Source organism: Phyllobates terribilis, unplaced genomic scaffold, assembly GCF_046119375.1.
Source record: "Phyllobates terribilis strain yellow unplaced genomic scaffold, ASM4611937v1 Scaffold_10__3_contigs__length_209671492, whole genome shotgun sequence".
In the NCBI taxonomy this organism is placed as follows: domain Eukaryota; kingdom Metazoa; phylum Chordata; class Amphibia; order Anura; family Dendrobatidae; genus Phyllobates; species Phyllobates terribilis.
The window spans coordinates 171338492-171352568 of NW_027362770.1; the positions used below are offsets into that span (position 1 = coordinate 171338492).

Consider the following 14077-nt stretch of genomic DNA (forward strand, 5'->3'; position numbering starts at 1 on the left):
GTATGCTTCTGTTAATACATCCCAGAATTGTATTTGCCTTTTTTGCTGCTGCATCACACTGTTGACTCATGTTCAGTCTATGATCTATTAGTATACCTAAGTCTTTTTCACATGTACTGTTGCTTAGCTCTATTCCTCCCATTCTGTATATGCTTTTTTCATTTTTATTGCCCAGATGTAGTACTTTGCATTTTTCCCTGTTAAAAACCATTCTGTTGGTTGCTGCCCACTGCTCCAGTTTATTTAGGTCTTTTTGAATCCTCTCTCTCTCTTCTCTAGTATTAGCTATCCCTCCTAGCTTTGTGTCATCAGCAAATTTAATCAGTTTACCCTCAATTCCTTCATCTAAATCATTGATAAAGATGTTGAACAATACAGGTCCCAGGACGGAGCCCTGTGGTACCCCACTTGAGACATTCATCCAGCTGGATGTGAAGCCATTTACAACCACCCTTTGAGTCCGATCACTAAGCCAGTTATGAATCCACCTAACAGTTGCCTGGTCCATTGCATACTTGGTAATTTTTTCAATAAGGATGGTGTGAGATACTTTGTCAAATGCTTTGCTGAAGTCAAGATATACTATATCTACAGCATTTCCCTGATCCACCCAGTCAGTGATTCTGTCATAGAAGGAAATTAAGTTAGTCTGACATGACTTGTTAGTTACAAACCCATGCTGACTCTGGTTAATCACTTCATTCTTATCCATGTACTTACATACATGTTGTTTAATAATTTGTTCAAAGATCTTTCCTGGTATAGAAGTCAGACTCACCGGCCTATAGTTCCCTGGGTCCACCTTCTTCCCCTTTTTGAAGATAGGAACAACATTTGCTCTTCTCCAGTCTTCTGGGACTTCTCCTGTTCTCCAAGAATTTTCAAAGATTATGGAGAGTGGTTCTAAAATTTCTTCTACGATCTCCTTCAGTACTCTGGGGTGTAATTCATCTGGACCTGGAGACTTGAACTCATTTATGTTAGCTAAATATTCCCTCACAATCTTTCTGTTTACAGATAACTTGGATTCCTCTATTCCTTTAAAAGGACAGTGAAGATCAGTTGATGTTACATTTTCTTTCTGAGAGAAAACAGATGCAAAATAGGAATTAAAAAGTTCGGCCTTCTCAACATCCTCTCTTACCATTTCTCCATTTTCATCCTGTAAAAATCCTATAGCATCTTTGACTTTTCTTTTACTTTTGACATACCCCCAAAATCCTTTTTTATTGCTTTTGACATCTCTTGCAAGCCTTAATTCATTGTCAGCTTTAGCTAACCTGATACGTGCCCTGCAGGATCTGCAGACTGCATTATGCCTCCCTCTTTCCATTTAATAAACATTTCTTTCTTTCTTTTTAGCATGTGTTTAAGTTCTGTGTTCATCCATCCTGGTTTCCTTAAATGCTTCCCATTCTTCCTACTTTTCGGGATTGTTAACGATTGTGCTTTGAGAATCTCATTTTTAAAAATTTCCCATCCTTCCTGGACATTTTTGTCCTTAAGGACATCCAGCCATTGGATGCCTCCTATTCTCTTTCTGAGTCTCTTAAAATCTGCCTTTCTAAAATCTAACCTTGAAGTCTGAGTCTTCACATGTCTTCCTCCTCTAGTTATCCAAAATTCTATAATAGCATGATCGCTGCCTCCTAGCGTCCCAGCCACTTTTACCTCCTCAACCATTTCCTCCCTGTTTATAAGGATTAGATCCAAAGTAGCAGATCCCCTTGTTTTCTCCCCTACCTTTTGGAAGATAAAGTTGTCAGCAAGAGAGGATAAGAATTTGCTTGACCTGTTAGTTTTACTTGAGAGAGATTCCCAACAAATGTCTGGATAGTTGAAATCTCCCATGACCACTACGTCATATTTTTTGGAGAACTTGGTCATTTGATACATAAAGAGTTCATCCATATCTTCAGCTTGCCCAGGTGGCCTGTAGTAAATGCCTACAATGGTGTCCTTTCCGTTGTTCTCTCCTTGTATTCTTACCCAAACAGTTTCCACAGAACTCCCAGTCTCTGAAGCTTCAATCTCTGTGCAGATATACGCTTTTCTAACATACAATGCAACACCTCCTCCTCGTTTATCAAGTCTGTTTCTTGCAAATAAGTTGTATCCTTTTAGCCTTTTATTCCAATCATGTGTATCGTCCCACCAAGTTTCAGTGATTCCAATGACATCATATTTCTTTTCCTGCATTAGTAGTTCCAATTCTCCTTGTTTGTTGCCCATGCTTTGTGCATTTGTATAAAAACATTTTAGTTTGTGGTTGGTTTCTCTTCCTCCCATATTTTTATTATTTAAATTGTTTTGTCTTTGTTCTTCCTTTCCACTTCCAGTAGCAGAGATCTCAATAGTATTTGTCAGCTGTATGGCTTTTTCTGGCCTTTTGCTTCCCTTCCCACATTGTTCTAGTTTCTTCTGATGAGTGTAGCAAGGCGACTTCCAAATACATGTTTTCCAGTCTTCGTAAGGTGCACCCCATCTCTAGCAAGTAGTCCATCGTATAGGTAATTCATTCCGTGATCCAGAAATCCAAATCCTTGTTGACGGCACCATCGACGTAGCCAGTTGTTCACCTGTAGAATCTTATTCCACCTCATTGTTCCATGGCCATCCACTGGGAGGATGGATGAGAAGACCACCTGCGCTCCCAATTCTTTCACTTTCTTGCCTAAGTCTTCAAAGTCACTGCAGATGGTTTCCAGGTCCTTTCTTGCGGTGTCATTTGTCCCCACATGTATTAGCAGGAATGGGTAGTGATCTGTAGGTCTGAAGAGTCTTGATATCCTGTCAGACACATCTTTAATTTTTGCTCCTGGAAGACAGCACATTTCTCTTGAGGTTATGTCTGGTCTGCAGATAGCGGCCTCTGTTCCTCTTAACAGGGAATCCCCCATGACCACCACTCTCCGTTTTTTCTTCACAACATTCTTCTTTCTCCATCCAGGAGGATTCTGAGGGCTTACAAGGTTATTCATTGCTGGCAAAGTCTTATTTTGCTGTATTTCTTCATGGTTCTCCTGCGTGAGAGCCTGGTACTGGTTCCTGAGCAGTATGGGTGCTGACTGCCTCTCGATCCTCCTGCTTCTGTGGGTCACATGCTTCCATTCCTCTGTTTCGTCAGGTGCAGTTTGAATTTCTTCTCTTTCTGTATCATGAAGAGATAATTCTGCTCTGTCTAAGAACTCTTCACCTTCCTTAATGATTTTCAAGGTAGTTAACCTCTCTTCTAGATTTCGCAACTTTTCCTCCAACAGGGACACAAGCTTGCATTTCTGGCATGTGAAGTTTGGCTTTTCCACTGGCAAGTCTGTGAACATGTAGCAGGATATGCAGCTCACCAAATGGCTCCTGGACTCTTCCATGTTCTTATTATTAATGTTCTGAAACAGTGAAAAAAGCTTTAAAAAAAAGCTTCAAAATGCGGGCGCCGGTAGGCGCACGGTTTACCGATGTCCTCTTTTCAGCTCCAACAGCCAAAATCCAGTGTTCTTTGAGCTCACGGAGACTCTTCACTTACCCCAAAATGCAGTGGGAATATGCAAATTATCTCCTCAGGACTCCTCCCCTGGTTTTCAATGGACAGCATGTGGAACGCACGCTACCGGAAGTGACGGTATGGTGATGCGACCACCGGAAATGACCGCTAAGTGCCGGTACATGGAACGCACGCTACCGGAAGTGACGGTATGGTGATGCGACCACCGGAAATGACCAGCAAGTGCCGGTCCATGAACCGCACGCTACCGGAAGTAACGGTATGGTGATGCGACCACCGGAAATGACCGGCAAGTGCCGGTCCATGAACCGCACGCTACCGGAAGTGACGGTATGGTGATGCGACCACCGGAAATGACCGCCAAGTGCCGGTACATGGAACGCACGCTACCGGAAGTGACGGTATGGTGATGCGACCACCGGAAATGACCGCCAAGTGCCGGTAGATGGAACGCACGCACCCGGAAGTGACGATACGATGGTAACACCCACCAGAGATGACGTCGCCGGAATGAAAAAAAGAGATCTAAGGCATGTCTAAAGCGCACGCACCTACAATGAGCAGTACGCACGGTGTCACAAATCAGATAAGATATTATTTAAATGTATGTATGGCGATCATCCGACCAATACCATATAGGCTGGTTCCACTCAGCCCCCACTGTCATATTCTTAGAATTAGATAAAACTCAAGAAGCTCAACTGTTCATTAATACCCCCAGGGGCCGTTGATTCCTTCCAAAAGATCCAACGGGCCTCCTGTTGGAGTATCCTTTTATTCCAATCACCCTGCCTGATTGACCGTGCCACTACCTCCAAAACCCTAAACGAGATACATCCCACGTCACCTCCATGTTTAGATATTACATGTCTAACGAGTGGTGTATCTCTGCCATGTCTCACATCCCCAAGGTGCCCTATTATTATTAGAATTATTGTTGTGGGTTTATGGACCTTTGGGCCCTTTTTAGAAAGTACTAATAAAGGTATGTTTTAGGGGGGTTGTGTCTTTCGTTGGTTGTCTCTACCTATTACGCCCCTTTTTTGAATTTTGTGTAGGTGTTTAAGTAGCCTAGGTATCCATGGTTACAGCCACTTAAAGATAACTCTCACTATATGAATTGTTGTAACCATGGATATCTTAAGCTACTGCAATGCCCTGGGGTAAGCGACATAGCTAATCAGAAGAACTATACTGAATTTCTAATAGGCGGTATTTGCTAATAGTATTATTACATACACCTACTACATATTGGGATAGGATCTTGGAGATAAGAATACTCCCCAGTGACTAGCAATAGTTTTTTTAAAAAATTTTACGTGGCCCTTATTCTACGGCATCATAATTTTACAGCATTCCTCCTGTCTGAGGAAAACCCCATTAAGGAAGGGGAAAAAAATCGGACCAAAGCATTAACTTGTAGAAGATGATTATTACTTTTTTTTTTAAAAAAAAACTTCGGAGACCCAAATAAGAGGGGTTAAACCCTGCCGAAAAGCTTTTACGCTAATGCAGGATGATGAGCGCCGAAACGCCTGATTCCTTGTAAACGTATTATCGCCATTTAATGTCATTTGTCTTGTGCACGACTGTAATCGCTCCCTCACTGCCGGTCACAACCTTCCCTGTCGCCTTCTCTTCACAGATATTGGTATTTGGGGCCACTGAAGGCGAGAGCCGCTCATCTGTTCAGTACACTTAAGGTACGGCCTGGACTGTTTATCTAGGACACCGGGTCCCTGGTGCCCTATACCGAGATACCGCTCCAGAAACGGTAGCCAACGGGCAAAATGCTGAGAGGTTAACCCCTGATGGTGAGGGGTGGTCAACTCCAGAACGGAAATGTTATTTTCTGATGTGTGTGGTAAAGATCATTCTCACAAATAAGAGTATAATATGTTATAATACTATAATTGTTCTCTAATACTGCCCCCTATGTACAAGAATATAACTACTATAATACTGCTCCTATATACAAGAATATAACTACTATAATACTGCTCCTATGTATAAGAATATAACTACTATAATACTGCTCCTATGTACAAGAATATAACTACTATAATACTGCTCCTATGTACAAGAATATAACTACTATAATACTGCCCCTATGTACAAGAATATAACTACTATAATACTGCCCCTATGTACAAGAATATAACTACTATAATACTGCTCCTATGTACAAGAATATAACTACTATAATACTGCCCCTATGTACAAGAATATAACTACTATAATACTGCTCCCTCTGTACAAGAATATAACTACTATAATACTGCTCCTATGTACAAGAATATAACTACTATAATACTGCTCCCTATGTACAAGAATATAACTACTATAATACTGCCCCTATGTACAAGAATATAACTACTATAATACTGCCCCTATGTACAAGAATATAACTACTATAATACTGCTCCTATGTACAAGAATATAACTACTATAATACTGCCTCTATGTACAAGAATATAACTACTATAATACTGCCCCCTATGTACAAGAATATAACTACTATTATAATGCCCCTATGTACAAGAATATAACTACTATTATAATGCCCCTATGTACAAGAATATAACTACTATAATACTGCCCCTATGTACAAGAATATAGCTACTATAATACTGCCCCTATGTACAAGAATATAACTACTATAATACTGCTCCTATGTACAAGAATATAACTACTATAATACTGCCTCTATGTACAAGAATATAACTACTATAATACTGCTCCTATGTACAAGAATATAACTACTATAATACTGCTCCCTATGTACAAGAATATAACTACTATAATACTGCCCCTATGTACAAGAATATAACTACTATAATACTGCCCCTATGTACAAGAATATAACTACTATAATACTGCTCCTATGTACAAGAATATAACTACTATAATACTGCCTCTATGTACAAGAATATAACTACTATAATACTGCCCCCTATGTACAAGAATATAACTACTATAATACTGCCCCTGTGTACAAGAATATAACTACTATAATACTGCCTCCTGTGTACAAGAATATAACTACTATAATACTATATATAATATTCAGTCTTTGCTGCTTTCTCAGTTACATTTACCAGCTCTGAGTCACCGGCTATAATAATTGAAGTGATGGATGATGTACCAACCCTAGAAATGCTAAGCTGACCCAGGCGTGGCATATACATATGTTGTAACTCAGAAGGGGGCTGGCTTAGATATCAAAAATAAGATAAAGCCAATCCCCTTACCATAAAGCACCATTGCCAGCCCCTATCAATGTCTATACATCTAGAGAAACAAAGGGTGCTGGTTTAGATACTAAAATAAGCAGTCACCCTACTGCTGTAGGAAATGCTAAGCCAGCCCCCTTCTATGGCTGTAGCTCTATTGTTGCGGAGAAGGGGGCAGGTTTAATTATTAAACTGACGGATGATGTGCCAATCCCTGAAACGCTAAGCTGACCCCCTTCATTGTCTATAAATCTGTTGTAACCCAGAAGGGGGCTGGCTTAGTTATAAAAATAAAGCAGATAGTAACTACTATAATACTGCCTCCTATGTACAAGAATATAACTACTATAATACTGCCCCTATGTACAAGAATATAACTACTACAATCCAGCCCCCTATGTACAAGAATATAACTACTATAATACTGCCCCTATGTACAAGAATATAACTACTATAATACTGCCCCCTATGTACAAGAATATAACTACTATAATACTGCCCCTATGTACAAGAATATAACTACTATAATACTGCCCCTATGTACAAGAATATAACTACTATAATACTGCCTCCTATGTACAAGAATATAACTACTATAATACTGCCCCCTATGTACAAGAATATAACTACTCTAATACTGCCCCCTATGTACAAGAATATAACTACTATAATACTGCCCCCTATGTACAAGAATATAACTACTATAATACTGCCCCCTATGTACAAGAATATAACTACTATAATACTGCCCCCTATGTACAAGAATATAACTACTATAATACTGCACCCTATGTACAAGAATATAACTACTATAATACTGCACCCTATGTACAAGAATACAACTACTATAATACTGCCCCTATGTACAAGAATACAACTACTATAATACTGTCCCCTATGTACAAGAATATAACTACTATAATACTGTCCCCTATGTACAAGAATATAACTACTATAATACTGCTCCTATGTACAAGAATATAACTACTATAATACTGTCCCCTATGTACAAGAATATAACTACTATAATACTGCCTCCTATGTACAAGAATATAACTACTATAATACTGCCTCCTATGTACAAGAATATAACTACTATAATACTGCCTCCTATGTACAAGAATATAACTACTATAATACTGCCTCCTATGTACAAGAATATAACTACTATAATACTGCTCCTATATACAAGAATATAACTACTATAATACTGCTCCCTATGTACAAGAATATAACTACTATAATACTGCCTCCTATGTACAAGAATATAACTACTATAATACTGCTCCTATGTACAAGAATATAACTACTATAATACTGCTCCCTATGTGCAGGAATATAACTACTATAATACTGCCCCTATGTACAAGAATATAACTACTATAATACTGCCCCCTATGTACAAGAATATAACTACTATAATACTGCTCCTATGTACAAGAATATAACTACTATAATACTGCCCCTATGTACAAGAATATAACTACTATAATACTGCTCCTATGTACAAGAATATAACTACTATAATACTGCCCCCTATATACAAGAATATAACTACTATAATACTGCCCCCTATGTGCAGGAATATAACTACTATAGTACTATATATAATATTCAGTCTTTGCTGCTTTCTCAGTTACCATTACCAGTTCTGAGTCACCGGCTATAATTTAGGACCTCATATTGCGGTATTTATAGAGTAGATGAGGACGGGGTCGCAGAACCTTCACAATGCGCTGACTGATTCGGCCTCAGATCGGGAATCAGAACCTGCAATTTACTCTCCGTGAGCTTTATTCTGGGGTAATTTGGGGTGTTTTAGCTTTCCATGGCTCCATTCATGTGTGATGCATAGATTAGCGGGAAATGGCGGAGCAGTACGACGCCTCGATAAAGACGCTCGGCGCCGTCACCTGCGCCTGTTGTAATTATGCAGGTCGGATCTATTTATGGCAGGACCCATTTCCAGAACTCCCCTTTTATTGTTACAGGAGTGGCCGCAGAGGCACGAAGCCTCCGTCCTGTACTTAGGACCCACTGAGCGACCACCTGAAGAGGAGGCTAAGGAGCCATTGGGCCGCCCGCCTCTGCATGTCCGGATATACCGCCGGCTGGTCCAGTACTGGTCACCCCCAAAAGCTGGTAAGATGGCCCTGTAAGACTTCTTATATAGATTCTCTGTGCGGGGGCAGGGAGGTGACATCTGCCTTGTCCATATGTATCAGAGAGATTTGTTCACTTTCCTGATGTCTTTCCCTATGAAACAACAATTCTGGAGCTTTGTTTATTAGCATTTTATATTTAACAGTTCCTCTCTTGTTCCTCCTGGAAATCTGGAAAAACCCATTTGTTACCATTCCTCTTTTCAATGGGGGTTTCTGACATTAAGCAGCGTCAGTATGTAGCACCACTGCAGACTGAGAAAGAGAGCGGTGTAATCCAGTTATCAGTTTTATTCATACATTTCCAGGAAGAATAACAGAGGAACATCGTGGCTTTTTTTTTTTTTTACCTGGTGATATGACATTTATATGAATTTTTGTCTAGAAGTTCCAGTGGAGGAAGCACCGGAGCCCTGGGAAGAAGCTCAGCTTTCTGCCATAGAACTGTCCATAAGTACTCAGAACAAGCAACCAGATCTCACGGTAAGGGACGAGGGAGTAAGCTGGGCTTTGTGGTTCCCATTCCCCTGTGACAGCCGGCTCACAAAAAGTAGTCTTCCCTCTTGCTGGGTTGTAGCCTCCCCTCTTTCCCCCTGTGTGGGCGCCGCCTCCCCTCTTTCCCCCTGTGTGGGCGCCGCCTCCCCTCTTTCCCCCTGTGTGGGCGCCGCCTCCCCTCTTCTCCCCCCCCCCCCCCGCGTCGGAGCCGCCTCCCCTCTTCTCCCCCCCCCCCGGAGCCGCCTCCCCTCTTCTCCCCCCCCCCCCCCTGCGTCGGAGCCGCCTCCCCTCTTCTCCCCCCCCCCTGCGTCGGAGCCGCCTCCCCTCTTCTCACCCCCCCCCCCCTTGCGTCGGAGCCGCCTCCCCTCTTCTCTTCCCCCCCCCCCCGCGTCGGAGCCGCCTCCCCTCTTCTCCCCCCCCCGCGTCTCCCCCCCCCTGCGTCAGAGCCGCCTCCCCTCTTCTCCCCCCCCCCTGCGTCGGAGCCGCCTCCCCTCTTCTTCTCCCCCCCCCCCTGCGTCGGAGCCGCCTCCCCTCTTCCCCCCCCCCCCCCCCCCGCGTCGGAGCCGCCTCCCCTCTTCTCACCCCCCCCTTGCGTCGGAGCCGCCTCCCCTCTTCTCTTCCCCCCCCCCCCCGCGTCGGAGCCGCCTCCCCTCTTCCCCCCGCGTCTCCCCCCCCCCCTGCGTCGGAGCCGCCTCCCCTCTTCTCCCCCCCCCTGCGTCGGAGCCGCCTCCCCTCTTCTCCCCCCCCCTGCGTCGGAGCCTCCTCCCCTCTTCTCTTCCCCCCCCCCGCGTCGGAGCCGCCTCCCCTCTTCTCCCCCCCCCCTTGCGTCGGAGCCGCCTCCCCTCTTCTCCCCCCCCCCCCCTGCGTCGGAGCCGCGCCTCCCCTCTTCTCCCCCCCCCCCTGCGTCGGAGCCGCGCCTCCCCTCTTCTCCCCCCCCCCCTGCGTCGGAGCCGCGCCTCCCCTCTTCTCCCCCCCCCCCTGCGTCGGAGCCGCCTCCCCTCTTCTCCCCCCCCCCTGCGTCGGAGCCGCCTCCCCTCTTCTCCCCCCCCCCCTGCGTCGGAGCCGCCTCCCCTCTTCTCCCCCCCCTGCGTCGGAGCCGCCTCTCCCCCCCCCCCCCCTCCGTCGGAGCCGCCTCCCCTCTTCTCTCCCCCCCCCCCTGCGTCGGAGCCGCCTCCCCTCTTCTCCCCCCCCCCCCCCCCCCGCGTCGGAGCCGCCTCCCCTCTTCTCCCCCCCCCCCCCCGCGTCGGAGCCGCCTCCCCTCTTCTCCCCCACCCCCCCCGCGTCGGAGCCGCCTCCCCTCTTCTCCCCCCCCCCCTGCGTCGGAGCCGCCTCCCCTCTTCTCTCCCCCCCCCCCCCGCGTCGGAGCCGCCTCCCCTCTTCTCCCCCCCCCCCTGCGTCGGAGCCGCCTCCCCTCTTCTCCCCCCCCCGCGTCGGAGCCGCCTCCCCTCTTCTCCCCCCCCCCTGCGTCGGAGCCGCCTCCCCTCTTCTCCCCCCCCCCCCCTGCGTCGGAGCCGCCTCCCCTCTTCTCCCCCCCCCCTGCGTCGGAGCCGCCTCCCCTCTTCTCCCCCCCCCCCCTGCGTCGGAGCCGCCTCCCCTCTTCTCTCCCCCCCCCCCCCGCGTCGGAGCCGCCTCCCCTCTTCTCCCCCCCCCCTGCGTCGGAGCCGCCTCCCCTCTTCTCCCCCCCCCCCCGCGTCGGAGCCGCCTCCCCTCTTCTCCCCCCCCCCCTGCGTCGGAGCCGCCTCCCCTCTTCTCCCCCCCCCCCCCTTGCGTCGGAGCCGCCTCCCCTCTTCTCCCCCCCCCCCTGCGTCGGAGCCGCCTCCCCTCTTCTCCCCCCCCCCCCCTTGCGTCGGAGCCGCCTCCCCTCTTCTCCCCCCCCCCTGCGTCGGAGCCGCCTCCCCTCTTCTCCCCCCCCCCCCTGCGTCGGAGCCGCGCCTCCCCTCTTCTCCCCCCCCCCCCCCTGCGTCGGAGCCGCAATGGGTTCTGTAATGTTTCTAATATTTGCAATTTTGTTACCAGCGCACGATGGACTCCATGAGTGTCTGCATTGAGCCAGACTCCATCAGCAAGTCTGAGTTCATTAGTCTGGGGTGAGTCCTGGTTTCTTAATGCTGTCCCATCATCCCCTTTATTCTGTGCAGCACAGAGGATATCAGCAGCCTGAATCTTACTTTTTCAGAGTGGAGAAGACGACCGATCCCCGGCTGTGCCCTAAAGACGCCCGGATCTTACACGTCAGCCGCCTCAGTATCCAGGTGCCAGAGGTGAGCACTGAACCCAAACACTTACCCTGTGCGGTCCTGGGGTGGGGCGGCCATCGCACTCGGGGCCCTGGTGCACAAGAGGAGCCCAAAATCTCATCTGCCCCTTAGGAATAGAATGATAAATGGTAATCGGGATCCTGCGACAGATTTTGCATTGGAGCTTTCATGATCTGCGGATGAAGGCGTTTCGCAGTCCCACGTCAATAAAGCGTAATCAGCATGGGGGGAAAAAAGTCCTGAAACTTTATTGGCTTTGTCATTTCCAAGATCTCTGCTTGCTGTCAGTGAAACTTGCAGAACTGTTTTTATACAGTGATTAAAGATTAACTCGAAGCGCCGATATTGTTGTGTCGACAGGCGCAGTGCTCATGGGGCCGGTAACTTACAGCTGTCCCTCAGCTCCAGAGAACCACCCCCTCCTTATAATCTAGTGTGTACTGGCCTATTACGTCACTGTGGTGAGAAGATCACTTTTTTTTTTTAAATTTTCCCATAGGGCACAGAAGGACATTTCAGCATAGACTCCGAGGAGTACGACGCCATGTCTGTGGAGGTGACTCTCCTGCCCAGGAAGTTGCGCTTTTTCTGCCATCCATCCCAAAAAGAAAAGTTTACCCGGAGTTCGTAACCCTACAAGACGACTGAGGAACAACTTACTGGCCCAACGCTGGAAGTCCAAATGGCAATTATCCCCCTTCTTTAAACCCTTGCACTGTTGCCACGGGTTTCAGCAGTACAGCGCAACAGCTTGCACTGTTGCCACGGGTTTCAGCAGTACAGCACAACAGCTTGCACTGTTGCCACGGGTTTCAGCAGTACAGCGCAACAGCTTGCACTGCTGCCACGGGTTTCAGCACAACAGCTTGCACTGCTGCCTCGAGTTTCAGCACAACAGCTTGCACTGCTGCCTCGAGTTTCAGCACAACAGCTTGCACTGCTGCCACGAGTTTCAGCAGTACAGCACAACAGCTTGCACTGCTGCCACGGGTTTCAGCAGTACAGCACAACAGCTTGTCCTACTAATACTCCTGATGTCTGTGCAAATGATGAGGGTAGTCTGAACCTTTGGTTTGGGCTGGTTGGAGAGGGGTTTGCCATGTCCTCACCTAGTCATGTCTATGATGAGATGAAAGCTTAGCGCAGATTGCTCTGGGCAGCAGGCAGGTTTACCCTAAACCCATTCTGAAGGATGATCCCCCTTTAATGGCCATCCTCTGTTATCTACATGTACACCGTAATAAAGGACTCTTAGCATATGAATAACGGGTTGTACACTACATGGGGGTCCACCTTCTTTAATACTATAGTCCCCTGTTTAAAGGTTAAGAAAAAAAAGTCTCAACTGACTGCACATCTCCCAACCCGAGCGTGACAGCCGCATAGAAGTATATGAAGCCGTCCCGCTCGGGTTGGGAGATGTTTGTTCAGTCCGTGCATTGTGTTCAGGATCAGCGCGGGTGCGATCAGATAGACCATAAACATCATCTATGGTTTTCTACGGGCGCAAAATAACCGAGGACAAGACGCCACGTGTTGGACTCTGTGTGGGTTTATTGTTTACACAGCAGATTATTTCTCGTATCGCCAAGTGGCTGCTGGTCGCATCTTACACACAGAATACGGTACCGAACCTGCGCAGGTCCACGACCCCTTCCCTCCCCCACTATCGTTACAGCTACAGTGTAAACTGAAAATTGCTGCTTCCATTATTTCACCACCAGATGGCGCTGCTGCACTAAAATCCTCAGCTCATACAGTAAAATCCCTCCACATTAACTCTTCACTGTCTTTCCTGCGGCTGAAGTTTATCATCATACAAATATATAGATATAATCTGAGAAAATTTCACATTAATTCTCTTTTTTTAATTTATTTTATTTTTTTTAAAATGTGGCTACTTTAAAGGGGATTGTCCAATGTGGACAACTCCACTTTTACAATGTTCGAGATCCATGAAAGTCATCAATAGCCATGGAGTGAAAGTGGGGATTAAGCTGCAATACCAGGTACAGCCTATGTACAAGGGTGGTGCTGTAGCTGGGGTGAAAAATAGAAGAAAATATATAGATTAATCTATATCTATAAAACTTCACTCTGTGTCCCAGTGACTCGTGTATCTATGGTTCATCTATAACCTATAGAGCCACCGTGGGGTAGTAAGCCCGGCGCCCCATCCTCCATCTCTGATTGTGGCAGCTTGGCTTCCAGTCTTGTGCTTCACATGAGACATTTGTTTCCAGTTTGTGTTTTGGGAAGGGGGCTGGCTGACTGCTTATTTCAATTATTAAGCCAGCCCCCTTCTATGTCTATAGATCTGTTGTGGCAGAAAAGGGGGCTGGCTTAATAATTGAAGTGATGGATGATGTACCAACTCCAGAAACGCTAAGCTGACCCAGGCGTGGCATATACATATGTTGTAACTCA

At 46.5% G+C, this 14077-nt stretch overlaps 1 protein-coding gene across 7 annotated transcripts in view; it reads left to right on the forward strand.

Annotated features, from left to right (window-relative positions):
* AGK (acylglycerol kinase) overlaps positions 1-13429 on the forward strand; it is a 43881-nt gene extending 30452 nt beyond the window's left edge. For 4 of the 7 annotated variants that reach the window (XM_073650147.1, XM_073650148.1, XM_073650149.1 and 1 more), the window contains exons 11-16: positions 5148-5205; positions 8727-8877; positions 9283-9380; positions 11409-11479; positions 11569-11653; positions 12150-13429. In XM_073650147.1, coding sequence (XP_073506248.1) covers positions 5148-5205; positions 8727-8877; positions 9283-9380; positions 11409-11479; positions 11569-11653; positions 12150-12281 — 595 coding nt within the window. In that variant the 3' untranslated portion in view covers positions 12282-13429. Of the gene's footprint in view, positions 1-5147; positions 5206-8726; positions 8878-9282; positions 9381-11408; positions 11480-11530; positions 11654-12149 lie in introns of all 7 variants that reach the window. The other 3 variants (XM_073650151.1, XM_073650152.1, XM_073650154.1) reach the window with 3 other exon arrangements.
* Positions 13430-14077: the final 648 nt, after the last annotated feature.